This window comes from Cydia amplana, chromosome 9 (assembly GCF_948474715.1).
Source record: "Cydia amplana chromosome 9, ilCydAmpl1.1, whole genome shotgun sequence".
Taxonomy (NCBI): domain Eukaryota; kingdom Metazoa; phylum Arthropoda; class Insecta; order Lepidoptera; family Tortricidae; genus Cydia; species Cydia amplana.
Window position 1 is genome coordinate 6,685,380 of NC_086077.1, and position 23,980 is coordinate 6,709,359.

Genomic DNA, 23,980 nt, shown 5'->3' on the forward strand with positions numbered 1-23,980 from the left:
TTTGAATTGCATCATAATATTAAAGATATTGTTTTTGTTTGATCAATAAGGAATACTTAACTCTTTAGTAGCCTTGTTCTAAGTCCTTTCCTTCTGGCAAATTGATAAAGGTTGTAGTTTTATCGGTGCTACTTATTCTTGTTTATACTGAGTGAATATGGGAGACATGGAAGTAGACAATTCCACTGCGCAAAACGACGTGCTATTCGAGGCACACGAGAATGCTCCATTCGGGATCGAAACGGCGGTTGAGGCTGCCCCTGTGCCGCTTTCACCGGTGCAAATACAGCAAGAATACTTTGAGAATCTGCCAGATTGTGACTGGGTGAAGTAAGTACATGTTAACCCTATGTCCAGATACGCGCATGGATACCGTTAATTGTTAACCATCTTGCATTCCAATTAGGTTTACAATGGAGTGGTATACAAAACAGCTGTGGTGGTCAAAGGGTTAATATCCCTAATAATAAGTAATGCTTATCCCTTTTCTTTGAATTCTTGTTGACAATAGTTTCCAAAAGTCCAAAGTCCAAAGTGAAGTTTTTCATGTGGTGTTATCATTTAGGGCATGTTTATTAAATATTTGATATCAATTTAATTTCGGTCTGGTTATAGTAACCTGTCTTTTGCCTTGAGGGTATTATGTTTTTATGTTTTTTTTTTGGTTTATTGGGAAACAAAGCAAATACTTACTAGTTTGTATCTATTATTTACAAAAACAATGCACACTTCTTTTACAGATATGAACTGCACAATAGAAACTATTTGCTCCAAAACATGGCATTTGCCTTATTTGGTAGTCCAAGCTCAGAAGGCGAGCTCAGTGAGGTGAGGAATGAAAGCGATGTACATCTCGAGGGCTACACCCACCGACAAAAGGAACAGGTGATGAGGGTCTATGAGAAAGTCTGTGAACAGAGTAAGTATATAAACCTAATTATTATGCATGCTAAATAACATTGGCACTGTCAAATGCCCATCTTGACATGGCAGCACATTCACTGTGTCTTGTATCTTTTCTCTTGTTTATGTGATGCAATAATGCAATGCAAGCGCTAATTTAATATGATCACCCTGGTCATATTAATATGCCAGAATACACATTTCAAAATTGATAGACATTTTGTACAATTTAGATACTCACGCAAACCTAGCTGCCGCCACCATACAAATAGAAGTTTTACATACAAAACTTCTAGTCACTCTATTTTCTTTGTACACATAACAATTTTTAGTGACGAAAATTGTAACCGACCTGCTAGCATGAGTTGCGTTTTCGCGCGCGACTCCATACATTTAGCGTGCCTTCAAGTATGGATCCGCGCCCGAGAACGCAACTGATGCTAGACCGCCTGATATAGATTAATGTCATTTAAAAATGAGAGTGTAGCTTCGATTGTATGGAACCGAGTTTTTGGCGGCGAGTTCCTGTAACTCTTTTAAGATGATCCATTTAGGCATATTAGACTTCATTTCAGTCTAGTGTACCTTGTAGATAAAAATCACTTAAGTATATATTAATTTCCAACAATCAAGATAAGATAGTACTAAAACCTAACAGGATTTATTAATACAAGCCTATCTAAATTGATTGTATGTTCAGTAATAGATAACTTCATCAACAACATATGTAGTTATATTTTTAGTAATGTTTTATTTTCGAAATTAAGTCTAATGTACTGTGTAATAAAGTTCATATTACATATAAATAATCGTACACACAGCTGTACAAGTGCATGATCTCTTTCTGAATGAATTCCATTCATAATGTGTGCATGCAATTTTGCAGCTTACTGGCGGCCTTTGGGTCCGTATCCATAAGCCAGTGTGCGAGCATGATATCGCTTATTAATTACACACTGGAACGACTGCAGATTTACACCAGAGTGATAATGACATAGACTAGGAATCCTCTAGACGGAGTTTAGAGCAATTATTTCATGAAACCGATGCTGCCAAAAATACAAGGGTGCGGGGGGGACCAGGTGAGCGAATCCCGTACTGTGATTGGTCCGTTCAAAGACACGGACCAATCACGGCACGGGATTGACTCGAAGATGGAGTAAAACTACCGTATAAGTGGCAGAGGGGGTAGCGTTACTATGCTCAGTCTAGAGGATGTCTTGTCTGTGTATAGAGATAACATTGTTGCCAGACAGATAATAAACATGTTAATAAGTTGATTGATTATTATGATACATGAGACACAATGAGCCAAGGTTATGTGAAAAACGTTTACAGTGTAAAATTGTAAATAAATAATTGATTTACAATTTCCCACCCAAACTATTTTCCAATGGCAATTTTTTCAATTACGGAGCCACAAACAGCTGTCCGATAAGGATTTGCTATAAACTTAGCTGCAATACCAAGACTTTTTTTTATATTTACATATATCATTGACGTATAATATCTAAGGACGGGCTAATGGGGCACTAAAAATGGTAAGTACTAGTTCAACGGTGTTACTCACGAATTCCAGCCAATCGTGCAGTCTAACGCAACTAGTTGCGACCAATAGCGCGCGTAATGCGAACTCGTCAACCAATCGCGCGCGTGATGCAAACTCATCAATCAATCGCGTTGTAGCGATTTCACACCGCTGTACTGGCCCCTGTCATGCCTCATTATTATTGCCCGTAAAGCCAGTCCCTAGATATCTATGTCAATGACATATTGAAATTGAAATTGAAATCGTTTATTTCAGGCATATAACCCATAGTGTTAGTACTAAATATACAATTTAACTACCTATATCTATGTTAGTGTACAATATGTAAAAGAATAAATACCTAAAACTACTTAATACTATTTATTTTGATGATGCGTTGGGTTCGTGCAATTTCCAACGCCTCATCAGTGGGCAGTCTACTCTGTCGACAAATGCGCTTAGGAGACTGTTGGTGCTGCCCTGCACTCTATGCAATAGGGATGCCGCTCTTTTACGCATAATAGCGTAAAAGTCATCCGTACGGGCATCGGCGAACATCCCCGACGCACTGCAGTACCGAGGCAGACCCATCAGCATCCTAAACGCATTATTATATTGCACGCGCAGGGCATTGTACGATTGCTGCGTGAAGCTGGTCCACAGGCTGCAAGCATAAAAGGACTGATAATAAGCTTTAAAAAGTGTAACCTTTACGTCACTGTTACACTTTGCAAACCTGCGCACCAGCATATTGTATATAACCGTCAATGCCGTGCGCTCTCGTTCCAAATCAGGATCGTCATTAAGGCTATCGGTGAGCCATATATATACGTCGTGATTCCGAGAACTCTAACACCACAGACCGTCTAGCATGAGTTGCGTTCTCGCGCGCGGATCCATACTTGAAGTCGCGCTAGATGCATGGAGTCGCGCGCTAGAATGCAACTCATGCTATCAGGTCAGTATGTGTACTTAGTAGGTTATTGTACAGTCGACGTCAAAGATATGTTTACATTTATGCACTTTACTCTTGTCATAAGGTGAAAAATGGACATGTCGGCGGCAGATCGTAAAATCGGGCATATCGAGATATTCCTGGGCATATCATGAAACGCCGCCATTTCATGATCTGACTAAGATTAACCCAGGCGTATCACGATCTGCCTTATAAAAGAGGCGGCAGATCGGTCAGACCAATGTATTCGTTGATATTCCTAGCTACATAACGGGCGCATCGTAAAATAATTGATGAGATATTCCTAGGCATATCATGAAACGCCGCCATTTCATGATCTGACTAAAATTAACTCAGGCATATCACGATCTGTCTTATAAAAGATTCGGCAGATCGATGGGAGCAATGTATTCGTCGAATTCCTAGCTTCATTCATACCGATCGCATGGTAAAATAATTGTATTTTTTGTCACTGGTGGCGCTGCATTCTATATGGCGCTGCATCCGAGCCAGTGTTGCCAGATAGTACCTTTTAATACAAGTTTACGTTCCTTTTGAGCCTTGAGGTTTGCTCGATATGGCTGGTGGTCGCTAGGCAGATCATGAAGTGCCGGCGTTTCATGATCTGCCTAGGAATATCACCCATTGAGGTTTGCACGATATATCATATCATTGACGTCGACTGTAAATATGCTACTATATCACACGGAACATATACAAGGTGCCATTTAGATCGGTCAGTATGGGAAAATCTGAAACTATAAGACATACGACGATCTCTTCTTAGGAACCATGTCATCGATTTTAGTAACAAGAATAACTGCATTCATACATTTAAAAAACAATGTGTATTCAGCTCGGGAATCGAACCCGGACGTTTTGAAAAAAAAAAAAAACTAAAATTATTTCTATTTAGATATCGATTGTGTAAGGTCTTAAGCAGTAAATGTCACTATGAAACATGATGTCTGAAATGAATAAAATGCATTGTATTCATATCCTTTAATTAGGGTTCCGTAGCCAAATGGCAAAAAACGGAACCCTTATAGATTCCTCATGTCTGTCTGTCTGTCTGTCCGTCTGTCCGTCTGTCTGTCCGTCCGTATGTCACAGCCACTTTTCTCCGAAACTATAAGAACTATACTGTTGAAACTTGGTAAGTAGATGTATTCTGTGAACCGCATTAAGATTTTCACACAAAAATAGAAAAAAAACAATACATTTTTGGGGTTCCCCATACTTCGAACTGAAACTCAAAATTTTTTTTTTCATCAAACCCATACGTGTGGGGTATCTATGGATAGGTCTTCAAAAATGATATTGAGGTTTCTAATATCATTTTTTTCTAAACTGAATAGTTTGCGCGAGAGACACTTCCAAAGTGGTAAAATGTGTGTCCCCCCCCCTGTAACTTCTAAAATAAGAGAATGATAAAACTAAAAAAATTATATGATGTACATTACCATGTAAACTTCCACCGAAAATTGGTTTGAACGAGATCTAGTAAGTAGTTTTTTTTATACGTCATAAATCGCCTAAATACGGAACCCTTCATGGGCGAGTCCGACTCGCACTTGGCCGCTTTTTTCTCTATGACTGTATGAAAGGAGGTAGGTGTTGAAGAGGGCCTCGTCAGTGCGGCTGCGGCTTGCGGTCGGCGTACAGGTCCGCGTCCTCGAGGGTCTCCACCTCCAGATACTCCACCTCCCCCTGCAGCTCGTCCGTCTCCATCATCAGCATCTCCGTTCCGTCGTCGGCCTGTTGCCAACAACACCTATATACTACGGGGTCCCGTTGTTTCCCATCAAGTTTTAAGTCATAATGTATTTTTAGGGTTCCGTACCCAAAGGGTAAAAACGGGACCCTATTACTAAGACTCCGCTGTCCGTCCGTCCGTCCGTCACCAGGCTGTATCTCACGAACCGTGATAGCTAGACAGTTGAAATTTTCACAGATGATGTATTTCTGTTGCCGCTATAACAACAAATGCTAAAAACAGAATAAAATAAAGATTTAAGTGGGGCTCCCATACAACAAACGTAATTTTTGACCGAAGTTAAGCAACGTCGGGCGGGGTCAGTACTTGGATGGGTGACCGTTTTTTTGCTTGTTTTGCTCTATTTTTTGTTGATGGTGCGGAACCCTCCGTGCGCGAGTCCGACTCGCACTTGGCCGGTTTTTATTTATTTTAGTATGTTTTCGAAATGGTCACCATTTTTTTCAATACATTTTACATAAAAAAAAATTAAATGTATGAATGCAGTTTTTCTTGTTACTAAAATCGATGACATGGTTCCTAAGAAGAGATCGTCGTATGTCTTATAGTTTCAGATTTTCCCATACTGACCGATCTAAATGGGCCACCTTGTATATATATATATATGACAACTATGTTTGCTAGTTTAGATATCTTTACAATATGTACAATAGATATTTCCTTTTTTCAGGCAAATACACTCAAAACGATGAAGATGTGATGATATCAGTACTTCTAATAGTATGTGCCAGACCGAAACCAGTGAAGTTCTACCAGATTACACCATCTAACCACTGGTTAGATCTGCATCAGAAGACCGACAGTGAGATCTGGTGCACAGCTGTGTTTAGAGTAAGGAAATGTATTCCACAAACTGTTGGTGGTATGTGTTTTTATTGAATATATTTAATAAGTAATAACTATTTGCTCCCAATCAATTTTGACTTTTTTTATTAGTAAATCAAACCCAATATAGGTAATAACTGCAGAACATGAATATGTTTTAGATTTATGGTAATTCTTATCGTTAAATTAGCCAACAGCAGCACCTAACATTGTTTTAGTCCGTTGGGCTATGCTAGGCAATAATTGTGGTTGATTTTGAATTAGCAAAATTAGTGTTCTACAACTACATGAACATTTATTGTAGTGGCAGCGTATTTTAATTTAATAAAAATCCTTCGCGCAACTGAACCCAAGGGGGACGTGGGGGGCAAATAGGGGTTCATTTCGCTTCTTCGGAATTAGTGTACAGTCAGCAGCAGAAGTTGCTAAGCGGGCGTGCTGTTCATAATTACCTTGACACGCTCTTATTCTCTTAACAATAAAGACGCGTCAAGATTATTGTAAACACCTCGCCCGCTTAGCAACTATTGCTGCTGACTGTACACTTTAATTATTTTAAATATATTTTTTAGCCAAATCCTGTAAAGTATTTATCGACGAGGATGCTCGAGTGTACCAGGACTGGGAGTCTTATTTGCTCAACAACACGCAACCTAAATGTGTACTTATAGTGCCCGAGAATGGAGAATATGATGGGACTATTACTGAGGTAAGTCTTTAGTTTTACGTGAAGTATGGCTCTGCCACACATTGTCATTACCAAGGAGGGAAAGCCAGGTACAAACTTAGCGCGGTAGTAGTCTAACAGAATGAGCACGCAGCAAAATGACAATAAAGATACAACATAAAACCTAGCTGTCATCTGATATATATACGTCTAGCGTATGCTTGCATGTGTGCGTGGCTGCGCCCACCACGATACCTATGCGTGAATAAACCAGTGCATAACTAGCTACCGGTTGTTTCACTTGTGTCCATATTCCATAATTACGTATCTAACAGTGACGACGAGGGTGGGGATAAGAGATCTATACGTGACCTCATTTTACGGCCGTAGACTAATTGTGCGGGAGAACATCCAGTGGTAGTATGTTTCGAATTACGGTAATCAAACAAATATTTTAAAAGTTCCATTTTCGCTTGTTTAACATTACTACTCGACATAAGACTAGACCGTATTCCCTTTTTAACTACTTTCACATACGACTCGGCCTGACCGTTGCTTGCGGGATGGTACGGCGGTGACGTAACATGCTTTATTCCATTAAGATTACAAAAAGATTGAAATTCTTGGGAACAAAAAGCTGTGCCATTGTCCGTTACCAAGGTTAGCGGTATACCGAATCTGGACATAAATTCGTACAATTTATCGATAGTGGCAGTGGATGTAGTTGTGTTGGCCATATCATACACTTCTGGCCACTTGGAAAACGCATCCACCAGCACTAGGTACATTCGACCATTTATTGGGCCAAGGAAGTCGGCATGGACACGACTACAAGCCTCCTTAGGCGGTGTCCACGGAACGGGCTTGACTCGGGCTGGTGCTGGTCGCATCTGTATGCAAATATCGCAAGATCCTATCATTCGTTCTACAGCTTCATCCACACCCGGAAACCAAAATCTAGACCTAACCTCCGCCTTAGTCTTCACTATACCAAGATGCGATTTATGGAGCTCTGACAACACTTTTTCACGTAACGTGCCTGGAATTACAACCTTATGGCCCCTCATAATGCACCCATTTTCGTATGACAGTTGTGTTCGACATAAGTGGTAAGGTTTAATTTGTAAATCGTTAACTTTGTTTGGCCATCCCTCCATTATATGTTTACGTACTTTAACTAAAATAACGTCATTACGGGTTTCTTTGCATACGTCCGAGAAAGTGACAGGCAGACTTCCACTTAGAACGAAATGTACGTATGCAGCGCGATCGCACGGTTCCGCGCAGTCAGCACATTCCTGCGCCGCGCCCCGCGCGCCCGCGCAGGCCGCGCGCTCGTCTGTCGGTGCAGGTGCAGGTGCCGGCGCCGGGAGACTAGCGCGCGACAAAAAATCAGCGCTGTTGTCAGCACTTCGCACATACTCAATGCAATAATTATACGCGCTTAAAAATATTGCGTATCTCTGGAGGCGATTGGCTGTCACTTCTGGGATACCCTTATATGGACCAAAAATCGATACAAGGGGTTTGTGGTCTGTGCGAAGGACGAACGGCTCTGATCTTCCATACAAATATTGGTGGAAGCGACGCACACCAAAAATAATAGCGGTAGCTTCCTTTTGAAGCTGAGAGTATCGCGTTTCGGCTACCGACAATGTCCTCGAGGCAAACGAAATCTAGGCGGGTCAGCACAGTTCATAATGTATGAGAGCTCTACATGAATTCTCACACTAGAGATTTTTTGAGATGTGATAACCTATGTTGCAAATACTATATTTAAAAAAAAATCTCCACAAAATATGTCACATGGTTTTAATAAATCCAAACTATTATTAAAATAGAAAAAATATATCAAAACATGAATCCGACACTCGAGATTTTTTAATATGCAGTTCTCAAACATATACTCATTATGTATTTATATTTTCTCCCAGCTTGACACCAAAACCAGCTCCCAATAATTTTCTTTATTAAAAATATTTTTTTATATCAAAATAACAACTATGTGTACATAACAATTACATGTTAATTAAGCTCTGTATATTTACTATATCCTACAAAAAAATCTCTCACGTAAATTAATCCATTTAATTACTATTAACCATTTTTGTTTTGAAAATGTTTTCGTTGCTTCGAGAAAATGGACAGTGGGTTTGTTTTTCACTTTCTCAAATCTCTTTCTCATGTTAGTGTAACAACAAAAAATCTCCCACGTATATGTAATATTGTATGGAATAAAACCATTATTAAATCATCCAAGCTATTTAAATTACCCTAAATGGCGGGTACTGATTCACTGTAGAGAACGTTTTATCGACTTCCATATCTCCGTCTCACTTCAATGTTCGCGGCAGACGATTGTTCCGCTTCAACAGCCGAGAGTTCGCGATCCGGTCGACCGTTAATTCTCCCATGACTATCTTACCCAGTTTCATCGGTATGCGTTGCGCGCTTACTTAACACACCTCAGGCCAAGCTCCTATAAAACGCGCAATGCATGCATGCATTGCGGTATCTCCTATACGTCACATATGTCAGCTATGAGGCTATGACATGGCTATGACAGACTGTGGCAGTTAGTTCCAAACAAGTATACAGACTTGTCTACCCACCATAAAGTTTAGCGTAAAGAGAATATATCACTCCTTAGTGAAAAACCATACGGTTTGTGCGAAGTTGAGCGTTATGTCAATGCTAATAAAGATGATGGTTTGACTTACGGAAATGAATAATATAATATCATTTTATTTTATATTTCCAATTCCCGTTTCATTTACACCCAATATTAAATCTTTTTCCGTAATAAAATGCGTATATAATTACTGTCATCATCTGTATTTATTTTATTTCTTTAACCCCCGTTATTCATAAACGCGCTACAAACCTCAATTAGCTAATAATAGTAATAATCGTTTGTCCTTATCTGTCACTTTAACTTATGTATTTGTAAATAAGGGATAAACATAATTGAACTAAATCAGGCCCGTAAAGTTTATGAATAAAGTGGTTAATCTTTATTGCACAAAAGAAAAACCTTATAGTACAAGAGGCGGACTTAATGCCATAAGGCATTCTCTACCAGTTAACGATGGCTTGTCCTCCGGCCCATTTGATCGATGACCTCCTTTGATTATTTATTTTTAATGGACGCCAAAATCCAGACAGGAACTTCGATTTTGACATTTACCACCTTGGAGGATACAACTAAACGGAGTAGCCATTAACAGGCTTTCCCCTCTGTCGAAAATAGGCGGCCAACGGTCATACACAATGTATGGACTGACATTTATCTGACATGGCTATTTTTACGTTACGCATACATTTGACGTTCCCCTCCCCCGCAAAAATCGGCAGACTGTTTTGTACAGAAAATTACAGACATGGCGTCTCCGTTTGATTATATCCTCCAAGTTTACCACAGTAATGCAGTCGGTAGCAATGTCGCGCTTCAAAATTGCTGCAGTCGACTGCATTGCTGTAGAAAACGTGAAAAAGGTCATTCAAAGGGTAATAGGGTTATATACACCGCGGGATTTAATAACCCGAAAGATTTAAACCAACCATTTTAGAGCCTAATTAGAGTATATAAAGTTATATAACACATAGTCCAAAAACCCTTAATTTAAGAGATATTAATTATTTAAAACAAATCACAAGTAAAAAAATCTCAATTCTAACACACCCTTATGCGTGACGTAGCCACCAACTAATTTTACACGCAGACGCACTAACTACATGGTTATTAGCCAGTTTCACTTAATTAAGTTTGATATCCTACAAAAAGGTTTCACTACCGAAATTTTGTTCTGTTCTCAATCACGAGAGTACAAACTATTTACCTTTACGATAACTGGCTGATAGTTTGACGAAAATGACGAAATTGATGTCAATAAAATGACATATTTCATATGTCACACAAGATATGCGCAAGATAACATCTTTAAATTTGATTGACTGTAATAAATAAAATTAATTTAGCGGATATTCACTTTGTGTACGGATTTGGAAACCCGAAGAACTATGTGCTTCCGGCACGACGGACCCACTTCAGCCTAGAAGTTCGTAAATTGGCTAGACGAACAATACCCTGAGAGGTGGATTGGCCGTGGAAGCAACGTCCTAACCTGGCCCGCCCGGTCACCCGACTTAACGCCATTGGTTTTTTTCTATGGGGAACTCTGAAAGATAAGGAAGGAATACTCAACACCAGTGAACTCTGGAGAAGAATTATTAATAAAAATTCGAACGGCTTCCGAAGAAATAAAGAACACTTTTGTAAACCTAAATAATGAAATTCGTTTAAAATTAAATCTTTGTGCTGAAAACGGTGGTACACACTTCGAAAACCTAATTCATTAAATTAATAAAAAAGCGTAATTGTTTAACATAGTTGTTTATTTTACTTTACTCAGTATAAATCAACACATCGAGAATTTAAAATACATACTGATAAGCATGATCGATATTTTAACAACAGGTCATTCAAGTAATCATCCCTTTCCAGCTGTAGTATGAGTTAAAACAATAAGAGGCATGATTTCTTTCGGATATAATCATGGTTAATGGCTTTGGTTACCTCACTCAAAGGAAAAGATTTTATCGCAAAGTTTCAACAATAATAACTGCACTATACCTACTGTTGTAGTAATTAATAAAGTTTTGATACAATTTGTGGTATTTTGAGGTGCCAATCAATTGAAATAATTTCAACGTAAACATGATCCTAGACATAACTTGACACTTCTTGTCATGGAACACATGTCACTGCATTCGCCGTGCATCGTATGATATCGGAGTGATTCATGAAATGTCATGCTCGCTCTCTGTTTCTCTACTTGAGATTAATTAAACTCGCTCACTCTCTGAATAAAGGTTTGTTCACAAAGAAGCGGTAAATTAATATGATTTAATTTGTACTGAAATAGTAGTTTAATTAAAATATATAATTGGACCCATGTTGATATAACATTATTTACTCGTACTGTCGTCAAAAATACGTGATTTAAATCTTTCGGGTTATTAAATCCCGCGGTGTATAAAATGAAATGATGCATTAATAAAACTTTAGTTAATTAACAATATTATATTAAATCATTAAATTCATTAACAACTTTGACAGCACGATCTCTTCGCAGGTAGGTGCTCTACAAGGAGTTTATATTACAACATTATTTCCAAGAAATAATCTCTCATTGTTACGAAAATGTTGGTAGGGTGGCTTTAGGTTACTTTTCGTTCATATCGTCTTGGATATGGGTGAACATGGTGTTAATACACTCAGTATCAATCAACCTGTAAAGATATTGTAGCCTGGCCTTTTCTCGAAAAGTCTTCTAGAAAAATTTACGCTCATGTCGTCTCGGATATGAGTATATTTGGTATCAGTGCATTCAGTATAATATCCTGAACACAAATATATGAGATGACAAGCGCGAAAGTGGTGAGGGTAGTTGCTATGACGCAAAGTTTTTACCATTTTTCTTTTAAACATACCATGTGGGGTACCAAATGAAAGGGCCTTGTGAGTAGATCACAAATATATAACACACTGTAACACTTTTACTACTTAATCCAACAAATTATTTGAAAACGTTCAAAAATTTCACAATGAGTTGAATTCCAACTGCTCTAAATTGACTAAGATAACTTGATCCCAAGTTTCCTTGCAATTATACGTAATCGAGGGCCAGGCTCATACTAGTTCTCATGTCGCGATGCGCTAACGCTAACAAAAACTAAGCGTTACGAATTGCTGACATTTGCTTCTTTTAGTTTTACTCTACTCAAGCATCGGATGACAGGATCGTTGAAAAGGGACAAACATATCCTTTGACGTTACGTTACTCTTCTCGTGAATTGTCAAATTTTAAAATTCGAAATTAGCTTTGGAATTTGTCCGGGTGGCTATTCGAAGTATAACTTGGTGGACGGTACTTACTAACCAAATAAGCTTGAGATCCAGTATCATAGATAGTTGTAAGACTTCAAGGGTCTATTTATATCTGACTGTGCATCCTGTATTCTAAACGTTTTGTGAATAGATATAAAAATTGACACCTATCGTTTTTCACATAAACACAGACACTTTATGCATTGAATTATTAAACCTTAACGCAATGCCATAAGTCATAAGGTATATTTTCCTAATATACCTTGATGCTAATTCGAACTTTGTTATAAAAGATGTCATTTTATATCATTCGCGCGTGCATTTCACTCGTACTAGATGAAATATGTATTGGTGCGAGCGAGACGGTTGGGTGAATGATAACAAAATGATATCTTTTTGACATCTTAAACAAAGTTTGACTTGGCCTCTGTGGAAGCCTGGAAATACAGCATACTTCATTGACTTTTTATGCTGGAAATTGATTTAATAATTGCGAGAAAAATAAGTATGTTATTCTTCAATAACTTGTACAGTTACTGTCAAAAAACTAGAAGTGTCCATTAATTGTGTAGAACATTATTTGCTGTTTGTTTCCAATATCATGCTGCTATTCTGCGAATATAGCAGTTCCTCAGGCAGATAAATTAAACATGATCGAAACAAATACTATTAACCACAATAGTAAACTTTTCTCTCAGTGTGGGATATTCTCGGTCATGAAAAACTTACAAAGTTATTGTTTTTTTCATTAAATCTATAATTAATATTATTGTCGGGAGAAATTCTGACCGTGTAGTCGTGTAAGCTTCATAGCCCATTCTTCAAAAAATCTTTAGTGTGAAATTACTGTTTAGGTAGTATAAAATATAAAATAAAAAAAATGTTATTTCTCAAAAACGGGAACAGATATCAAGTTGTTAATTCGCAGCCGGGTATTCAATATGATATATAATTCACCCGTGTAGAAACATTTGACTGTGCAATTAATGTAACTTTAACTTTATATTGACTCCACTAATCGGCCTCTCTAGGCCTCCGGGGTCCAGTTGCGATAAAATCGCACCAAGGCCTCGGGGCCCAGCATCGACTGTCAAAAATAGCTTAGCCCCTGGATTGAAGTGAGCCAAAACCTGATCTGATGCTATACATTTTTTTATCTGCATGTAAGCGGTATGGTGTGCATCCTTCCATTGCCATTTAGACCCCTTTTTTAAAAGGTCATATAGAGGACACAAGATTGACGACGCATTTGGTACAAAGTTCCTGTAATAATTTACTAACCCCAAAAATGATTGGAGCTCGCTAACATTATTCGGAACGGGAGCCTTTACTATTGCCTCGACCTTATCGGGTGACTTATGTAAGCCGTTTTTGTCTATAACATAGCCCAAATAACTAACTTCATTTTTATAAAAATCACACTTTTCCTGTTGCAACGTCAATCCTGCGTCTTGTAACCTTTCGAGCACGGCGTTTAACCTGCGCGCGTGCTCCGCGTCGTCACGGCGTGACGACGAGCACGAATTGGGCTGATTTCGTCTTCTGTTGGATGAAAAGCCTTATTATTAGGAGTCACAGAAACCAAAGTTACTGCATTTCAAGTGTGTTGTACTCATGACTATGCTTGAGAAACCAGCGATTTATTTTGGACTTGTATTGCCCTTGCACATCGTTTTTGACATCTTATGGCACATTGTACAGTAACATGTAGAGATAACTTACCCCCCCGCGCTCTGCAAAGAAGTTTCTATGCAGGGGGTCAGATACTCTGCAGCAGACAGTACATTTTGTCCTATTTAATTAATTTTAAGATGAATCACTTTTCCAGGGAGGCGATCGAACATTCGCGGTGAAACTCACAGTAGCCCCTTCCCCGACCCTCGGCATCAAAGCGCAAGTGCTGAGCACAGTCGATACAGCGAGCACCGTAGCTTCCATCGGCGCTATAGGCGTGCTCGGTGTGGCCGTGTTCACACCTGTGGCGCCGGTTGTACTGGCCGGGGCCGCTGTGGCCACAGTTTCTACTTGCTTCTACGGGCTTGTGAGGTCCTCGCTGCATCTGCACGATCGGAGTTCACATGAGCAGGTGGGTCTTCACAAGTATGAGACAATAAGTCATAGAATATCCAATAGATGGCGTAACGCAGTTAATTTTTTCCGATTCGGCCATCCTGACATTATAAGCGTCCCTGCACATCATTCCATTCATAAGTCATCGCCTACGTCCGGAGAGAAATTGAACACTGTAGCGTATTAAAATACATGCGTCTGTAATTTCATAGTTACTTGTCACCTAAGTGTGCTTTATAGAACCGTTAACATATGCTTATAGCGAGGATTTGTTGTGTTGATTGATAGCTGAACCGCAAGTCCATTAACACATTCATTGCCACCCACCCAGCCAAACAAGACATCCGTGCCAGTCCACAAAAAAATCGTCATATAAAGCTGTACCACGATCCCGACTATCGGGTCGTCCGGCCTGGGAACAAAATCATAAAATACGTGTTTTCGGCACTGAGTGCCAACATCAACACAACACATCCTCTCTAAATCATTTAAGTATTTCGCCTTGTAAATCTATTCTCGTCATATAGTATACGTTACTCACGTCCGCAGGAATTGCCACTAACACCCTGCACGTCCCTGCGTGTCCCCTAGGTGGCGCTAATCGAGTAACAAACTGGCTGCTGCACTTGTTATAACCAAATAACCTCACAGCACGATAATTGAGTCGCTCAACGAATATAGTATACTAACATGCTCGTTTATGTTTGTTTACAGTCTATCAGCCCCACGGACGCAGAAGCCCGGGGCAGCTGGTTAAACATTGCTGCATCGAGTGTGGGTCTGGCAGCTGGTGCTGCTTCTAACCTGCTCGCGCGCTCGGCAGCCGCGGGAACTAACATGACAAAGGTACATACTTAGGGCATACTGAAAATTCCTGGACTGGCCACTTAGAAAAAATAAGTCGTCTCATATATTCTGACAGAAACTTTCAGTATGGCCCACACTATAACTGATACATACTCCTTGCATCATTCCTGTGTTTAGAGACTTCTATTTCTCTCTTTTAAAGGATGGTACCTACGTCTGTATAGAAATAATAAGTCAAGTTGGCTATTATATAATAAAAAGCAGATTTTTTCTCGTGACCAGAAGTTATGATAGCTTTCTACTAAGTGCTTAAATTCATTTTTAGAGTTCCGTACCCAAAGGGTAAAAACGGGACCCTATTACTAAGAGTTCGCTGTCCGTCTGTCACCAGGCTGTATCTCATGAACCGTGATAGCTAGGCAACTGTTGCCGCTATAACAACAAATACTAAAAACAGAATAAAAAATATATTTAAGTGAGGCTCTCCCATACATGAAACGTAATTTTTTTTTGCCGTTTTTTGCATAATGGTACGGAACCTTTCGTGCGCGAGTCCGTCTCGCACTTGGCCGGTTTTTAATGTTGTTTCGTTGTATTCCAGACCGGGCAAGCTCTGGCGGTGTCCGTCGAGGTGCTTCGTCACGCCAACCTAGTGACCGGCGGCGCAGGCGTCGTCAACAGTCTAGTGCACATCATACTTAAAGTGAGTTACATTTATCAGTACATACTCCACTGAGTAAAATAATCCACTTCTTCTCGTGTCGATGGTTTCGTATTTCATATTAAGCGGGACCAGAAGGCAGCGACGCTTAACGCCCTGTCTGTTGCGTCCCGTACATAATCCACTGTGGCACACGCAAAATATTATTCCGACTTATTCGCAAGGTGCGAAGTCGGTGGAGGGGGAAGTGGCGCTGACCGTCACAAACACAGGTAATCTTATGGAATGTCCGCCATTAGTACTAGCGGCAGCCGCTTGAACTAATTTTACTCCATAAGATTTAACGTAGAAAGTCCGCCAAAATGAGGGCAGCACCAGTCGTGCACCTAGCGAATAAAGAACCTCCTTTTTGAAGTTGGTTAAAAATACGATCTAATATGTATTATAAATCTGTCTGTTACCTATTCACGCTTAACCCTTAAATGCATGATTTTTTTGTATAATTTCCTAATAAATTGAAAGAGATGGGTAATATTGTATAGATTGTGGCAAAAATAAAGAAAAAAATCATAGTAATTAAAAAATAATATATGCATATTGAGCCACGGGTCATCGAATATACGATGTAGATCTACATCAGGGTTAAACCTCTAAATAATCCGGTTTAGATGATATTTAGTACCTATGCAGATAGTTTGAGACCCGGGAATGAGAGGATAGTTTTTATTATGAATCATCATCATCATTTCATGCAGATGAAGTTGCGGGCAGAAGCTAGTATTTTGTATACATGCTAAAGTAATTATTATTTCCAACAGTACCGCCACGGCGAGCAACCGACGAAACTAGAACTGTTCCAGTTCACAGCAGCAACTCTGTTCTTCTGTCACGCCGTCATGTCCAACAAGACGGCGCAGAGCATCATAGAAGACGCCCAGGCTAAGGCCATCAACGAATATCGGTCTACACTCAGGAGTAATAGACACAGGTAACAAAGCACTCTTTCTTAATGGCGTTAGAGTTCATTTTGCATTGTTTACACGCCGTCATGTCCAACAAGACAGCGCAGAGTATCATAGAAGACGCCCAGGCTAAGGCCATCAACGAATATCGGTCTACACTCAGGAGTAATAGACACAGGTAACAAAGCACTCTTTCTTAATAGCGTTAGAGTTCATTTTGCATTGTTTACACGCCGTCATGTCCAACAAGACGGCGCAGAGCATCATAGAAGACGCCCAGGCTAAGGCCATCAACGAATATCGGTCTACACTCAGGAGTAATAGACACAGGTAACAAAGCACTCTTTCCTAATGGCGTTAGAGTTCATTTTGCATTGTTTACACGCCGTCATGTCCAACAAGACGGCGCAGAGCATCATAGAAGACGCCCAGGCTAAGGCCATCAACGAATATCGTTCTACACTCAGGAGTAATCGACATAGGTAACAAAGCACTCTTTCTTAATGGCGTTAGAGTTGATTTTGCATTGTTTACACGCCGTCATGTCCAACAAGACGGCGCAGAGCATCATAGAAGACGCCCAAGCTAAGGCCATCAACGAATATCGTTCTACACTCAGGAGTAATAGACACAGGTAACAAAGCACTCTTTCCTAATGGCGTTAGAGTTCATTTTGCATTGTTTACACGCCGTCATGTCCAACAAGACGGCGCAGAGCATCATAGAAGACGGCCAGGCTAAGGCCATCAACGAATATCGGTCTACACTCAGGAGTAATAGACACAGGTAACAAAGCACTCTTTCCTAATGGCGTTAGAGTTCATTTTGCATTGTTTACACGCCGTCATGTCCAACAAGACGGCGCAGAGCATCATCGAAGACGCCCAGGCTAAGGCCATCAACGAATATCGGTCTACACTCAGGAGTAATAGACACAGGTAACAAAGCACTCTTTCCTAATGGCGTTAGAGTTCATTTTGCATTGTTTACACGCCGTCATGTCCAACAAGACGGCGCAGAGCATCATAGAAGACGCCCAGGCTAAGGCCATCAACGAATATCGTTCTACACTCAGGAGTAATCGACATAGGTAACAAAGCACTCTTTCTTAATGGCGTTAGAGTTCATTTTGCATTGTTTACACGCCGTCATGTCCAACAAGACGGCGCAGAGCATCATAGAAGACGCCCAGGCTAAGGCCATCAACGAATATCGTTCTACACTCAGGAGTAATAGACACAGGTAACAAAGCACTCTTTCCTAATGGCGTTAGAGTTCATTTTGCATTGTTTACATGCCGTCATGTCCAACAAGACGGCGCAGAGCATCATAGAAGACGCCCAGGCTAAGGCCATCAACGAATATCGTTCAACACTCAGGAGTAATAGACACAGGTAACAAAGCACTCTTTCCTAATGGCGTTAGAGTTCATTTTGCATTGTTTACACACCGTCATGTCCAACAAGACGGCGCAGAGCATCATAGAAGACGCCCAGGCTAAGGCCATCAACGAATATCGTTCTACACTCAGGAGTAATAGACACAGGTAACAAAGCACTCTTTCTTAATGGCGTTAGAGTTCATTTTGCATTGTTTACACGCCGTCATGTCCAACAAGACGGCGCAGAGCATCATAGAAGACGCCCAGGCTAAGGCCATCAACGAATATCGTTCAACACTCAGGAGTAATAGACACAGGTAACGAATCATTTCATCAATAATTCATGTTCTACAGGAACGCGAACGTTACGATGCTGCGTTAGCCGCCTTATTTTAGTATATAGTTAAGGTTTTAAGTAACAAAAAAAGGTCGAACCTTTTTTTGCTTGATTAAAGCATGAAACTTGGCACAGTTGTTCCTTATATCAAAATAAGCCGATTAAGATCGGTAGCCCGAGGGACCCCCCGCTTAAGCCCGAGAGGGGGGGGGCTCAAGTAGCGCCCCGCCCGGCTTCATTCTAAAAATTCTAACAGGCCCCGTTTAGCTAATAGGTCATATTTGGTATCAATTTCGGATAAATCAATAACGTAGAATTCATTTCTGGTATAAAAAATTGCAATTTGTTGAAAAAAATAATAAAAAAACACAAAAAATCTAATTTTTCAAGTGTAATTTTTGTTTTTTATTTATTGTCAAAATTAAACTGCTTGGTTTTTCTACATTCAAAAAATATGACAATAAAGCCTATTTAATGCAGATTTTAAAAACATAACTTTTACTTACCTTTATGAAAAAGAAATTGCATTAAAAAAACATATATCGTCCCGCGCCGGTGAATATCTTGTTACCGACATAGGCATCGATATAGACAACATCCGAAGTACACACTCTGGAGACCGACTAAATGTGTTGTTTATTATTGTAGATCATATATTAAAGATAGAAAGCCGTACATAATATTTGATTAGAAAAAAAATGTGTCGTTCAGTGAAAAAAGGGACCTTGGAAAAATTTATCATAGAGCCTCTCTTTTGTATAGAAGCATAGTTAATTTCAACCACTCCATGGACTCCATGGTCCCTGTTCTCAATGAATAAGAAGTAAACTGGAAGTATTATTTAATCTACTTACTTATTACATTATAGAATAATTTGCCAGTAACTGGCCGCTTTAATAACTAGCCGCTCTAAACTAAAAATGAATTCTATTCACCTATAAACAGAATTCATTTTAGTATAAGGTTCCAAAAACTGGCCAGCTTTCAATAACTGGCCACTGGATAGCCTAAAATGAATTTTTGGTTTTGGGTGGCCAGTTACTAAAAGTGGCCAGTTACTGGCGAATTACCCTACCACACTTTAATTTTGCGTCTTGTGTCGTAATACAGTTTCTTCCCCAGACACATAAATGAGTACATTTCATCATTCATGTAGTTGCATCGCGTTTTTTATTCCGGTTTGCATTTACTTCTGGTCAGTTTCAACCATATTCTGACCAAAGCAGGTGTCAGACCAGTGTGGAACCCGTCGTCTGCTTCTTGCTTCCATTCCCAAGAAGTCTGACGGACTGAGCAAGTTTGACGACGAACTAACGTCTGAACCTAAACATCAACCCCTCGGTACACTGCGCGTAATAGGGCATTTATATGGCTCCCTTTTGTTAGAAGTAGGTATACATTATGGAAATTAATAATAAAATAATTTAGCAGTGACTTCATCTCATAGAACAGGTATAACATTATACAACTCTTCATTTCAATATCCCGGTATAACTTGCCTTCTTCAATATTGCACTTATTACCGATCATATAATAACATTTTAGTATTTTAGGGGAATGCTTTTAGCCACTGCTATTGCTCCATCTTGTAAGAGCTTGAATCCTTGTAGTGGTTTGGTTGAACTCTGAACAGATTCCATGCTTCGAATTCACTTTTTCTCCCCTTTCCACTGAATGCTCGAAACAGGGGTAAGACTTCCGCTCTTTTAGGGTAAATAAAAGATAGTTTACTTAGCTTATAGAATAGATAATTTTATTAGCTTAAAATATAATTCCCTGACCTGGATGCAATGGTGTGTCATGTGATATAATTGTGTTTTCCACTGTGTCAACGTGAGCCCACAATTCCTGTAGTTGGGGAAATATTCGTACGCATGAATCTAGTCTAGCTGCTATGACTACGTTCGTGTCTACTGTGCGTATCAATACCTTGCAATGACTGTTTTACAGCATCTGCAACTAGGGCCATCATATTAAATGAATCGGACTTTTCATGGTTCTTGGAGTATTCGGAATCTCACGAGGAACATTACTTGTGACATGTTTCTCTACACAATTTCGCGATGGCATAAATAAGGACTTTTAACTCTTCGAAGTTTTGTCAACACAGTGTCTCAAAATGATTTACCTAGTGGTAAAAAAATGAATTTCACTAAAAGATCAGTGGTTATAAGTGAAGCTTACAGTCATGGTAAATTAAACTCTAATTTATTTCATCGGGCCCTGAAAAACCAGGAGTCGTACTCGTATTCCAAGCATTCTCTCGATCGACCTTGTAATACTGTAAGCTCAATAAGACTTGTGGTGTGGGTACTACATGATATATATCATATATATTTGATACATACCCTCAAAACATCCATAGGTAATTCAGGGACAAGTATTCACGATAAACAGACAAATAAATGCCTTCTAGAATTTGAACCCGGGTTCCCCATTTAATATAAGGTGTATAAAAGTGAGATCTAAGCATGGACCCTTTTTAGCCTGGCCGATACAAGGATTCAAGCTCCTACAGGATGGAGCAATAGCAGTAAATAAATAGCATTCGCCAAAACTTTATTATACCTTTATATGATGATAGGTGAAATAACCTTGTAAAGCAAAGTAAAGTGATACTTACAGATAAAGCCGTTGCTAAATAATTAAAAAATGCCCGAAATAATTCTTTACATGAATCGACTACTGAAATAGAAGCAGCCTTATCAGGATAGGATTATATGTTTGGGGTCAGACTTTAGTTCCTCTTTAAACTTGCTCAGTCCGTCTTCTTGGGAATGAAAGCAAGGAGCAGACGACTGTTTCCAAACTGTTCTGACAACCCTGCTGTGGCCAGAATATGGTTGAAACTGACATATATACGTGAATGACGAAATGTACCCATTCATGTGTCGGGGGAAGGAACTGTATTAATACACAAGACGCAAAATTAAAGTGTGGTATAATGTAATAAGCAAGTATATTAAAGAATACTTACAGTTTACTTCTTATTAATTGAGAACAGGGACCATGGAGTCCATGGCGTGGTTGGCACTAACTAAATACGAGTATGCTTCTATACAAACACGAGGCTGGCTGTGATAATTTTTTTAAGGTCCCTTTTTCACTGAACGACACATTAAAAAAAAATTGTACGCTTTTCTATCTTTATAATAGAATCTACAACAATAAACAATACATTTAATCGGTCTCCAGAGTGTGCACTTCGGATGTTGTATATATCGATGCCGATGTCGGTAAAAAGATATTCACCGGCGCGAGACGATATAAGTTTTTTTTATGCAATTTTCTTTTAATAAAGGTTAGTAAAAGTTATGTTTTTAAAATCTGCATTAAATAGGCTTTATTGTCATATTTTTTGAATGTAGAAAAACCAAGCAGTTTAATTTTGACAATAAATAAAAAACAAAAATTACACTTGAAAAATTAGATTTTTTGTGTTTTTTTATTATTTTTTTCAACAAATTGCAATTTTTTATACCAGAAATGAATTCTACGTTATTGATTTATCCGAAATTGATACCAAATATGACCTATTAGCTAAACGGGGCCTGTTAGAATTTTTAGAATGAAGCCGGGCGGGGCGCTACTTGAGCCCCCCCCCCTCTCGGGCTTAAGCGGGGGGTCCCTCGGGCTACCGATCTTAATCGGCTTATTTTGATATAAGGAACAACTGTGCCAAGTTTCATGCTTTAATCAAGCAAAAAAAGGTCATTTCACTTAACACCCTCACTAATATTTATGATTTAATGAACATTTTAAATGCGTAAATATTTTAGCAAACAGCCGGGCTATGGCGCTAATAAACGTACTTCGCCCAGGAATACTGGTATTTACACTGTTATGAAGCTAATGTGCTACACATTGGCTTTACCTAAATACAATTTTAAATATCAAAGAGATATAGCAACGGCGGAGTGATATTTTAATTTTTAGTTATACCGGTATCGATCCCTGCCAGCCGCGTCCTAATGTGATCCCAGCTATTCGGGTATTTGTTCATAGAGATTTCTCTAAATATTCTACCGTAAAAAAGTTGAAGTTAGAAAGTGGTTTCTAAATTTAGGTGAGTAGGCTCATTTGATAACATATTAAAACTGATCCATTACCATTATCATTATGAATAATATAAATACCCATTAGTAAAACAGCAACACTCTTAACTGTAGACCTTATTACAGAAGGCATAAGGTCCACCGATAGACAGTTAACAGTGTGAGCGATGGTACATCAAAACACTGTTATTTACTTATGTGTTACAGGAAAATCTTTGACAAGCTGAGCGCCGAATCTCGCCGCGTGGCGGGAACTATCCAAGGCAACACGGAAGTGATCCGCGGCATCCAGAGCATCGGCGACAAGGACCAGTACTTCGCGTCCGTCCTCAAGATCAACAAGGACATCAACACGCACAGGCTCCGCATCTCCATGACCGCTGACGGACAAGTCAACTTAAACGCCCAGCACAAATTCAACCCGGCAGACCTTAGCATGCTGGATCCCAATGGTAGGAGCCAATTGTTCAACTCCCTAGGCCCCGACACGCTACCAGCCCAAAATGTTCCCACAAAACTATCGACAGCAATCACACCCTCAAGATATATTGATAACCAAGAAGAAGAAAACAACAATCTTCTGGTCGGCATACATCCAGGGGAAGTCCTACGCATTGGTACGTATTTAGTACGAATCAGCGCTTCAGGCACGCAAAATATAGCGAAACTCCTAGAGGATTTAAGCCAGGAGATATACGCGAATCTTATGACCGTAGTATTTAATATTCTTTCTAATCTCTTACCCAATGATATAGCCAGGCTTAGGCTGTTGAGCCCTGACGAGGATTTGGTCATGCAGATCGTTAATTTTGTCTTTAACTATATGAAACATAAGAGGCCTTTGGGCGACCCGTGTGTGGAAAATGACAACGGTATCATTTACGTTTTGAAAGAGTTCTTCCAAGAAGGAAGGGTGCGCCAGGATATAATTCTCCTGTTGAAGGATCGTCTGATGATGTGGGTCGAAGAAGAGATTGATGCTAGAGCACAAAGGTTCCCAAATAAGAAGCAAATCATTTGTGACCTGTGTCAAGGTATTCGGTTTGCGTAGATCGTAGATCATGCAAAGAAAAAATGAGATGCGTCCATGCTTTTCTTTATTTAAAGATGCATGCACAGTTATATAAAGGGTCATTCTCTCATTTCGTGCAAATCGGTGAGA

General features: G+C 39.4%; 1 protein-coding gene across 1 annotated transcript; it reads left to right on the forward strand.

Annotated features, from left to right (window-relative positions):
* Window positions 1–45: 45 nt before the first annotated feature.
* On the forward strand, window positions 46–23,918 carry LOC134650992 (uncharacterized). The gene is made up of 9 exons (XM_063505959.1): window positions 46–330; window positions 741–919; window positions 5,834–6,025; window positions 6,561–6,697; window positions 14,374–14,631; window positions 15,330–15,461; window positions 16,024–16,125; window positions 16,902–17,071; window positions 23,026–23,918. The coding sequence occupies exons 1-9, from the start codon at window positions 158–160 to the stop codon at window positions 23,867–23,869; spliced, it is 2,187 nt and encodes a 728-aa protein (XP_063362029.1). The 5' UTR covers window positions 46–157; the 3' UTR covers window positions 23,870–23,918.
* The last annotated feature ends 62 nt before the right edge of the window (window positions 23,919–23,980 follow it).

Coding starts and splice junctions, on each gene's coding strand:
- LOC134650992 (XM_063505959.1), top strand. CDS start 158: ATGGGAGACATGGAAGTAGACAATTCCACTGCGCAAAACGACGTGCTA. Junction 331..740: donor CCAGATTGTGACTGGGTGAA/GTAAGTACATGT, acceptor CTTCTTTTACAG/ATATGAACTGCACAATAGAA. Junction 16,126..16,901: donor TAGTGCACATCATACTTAAA/GTGAGTTACATT, acceptor TATTTCCAACAG/TACCGCCACGGCGAGCAACC.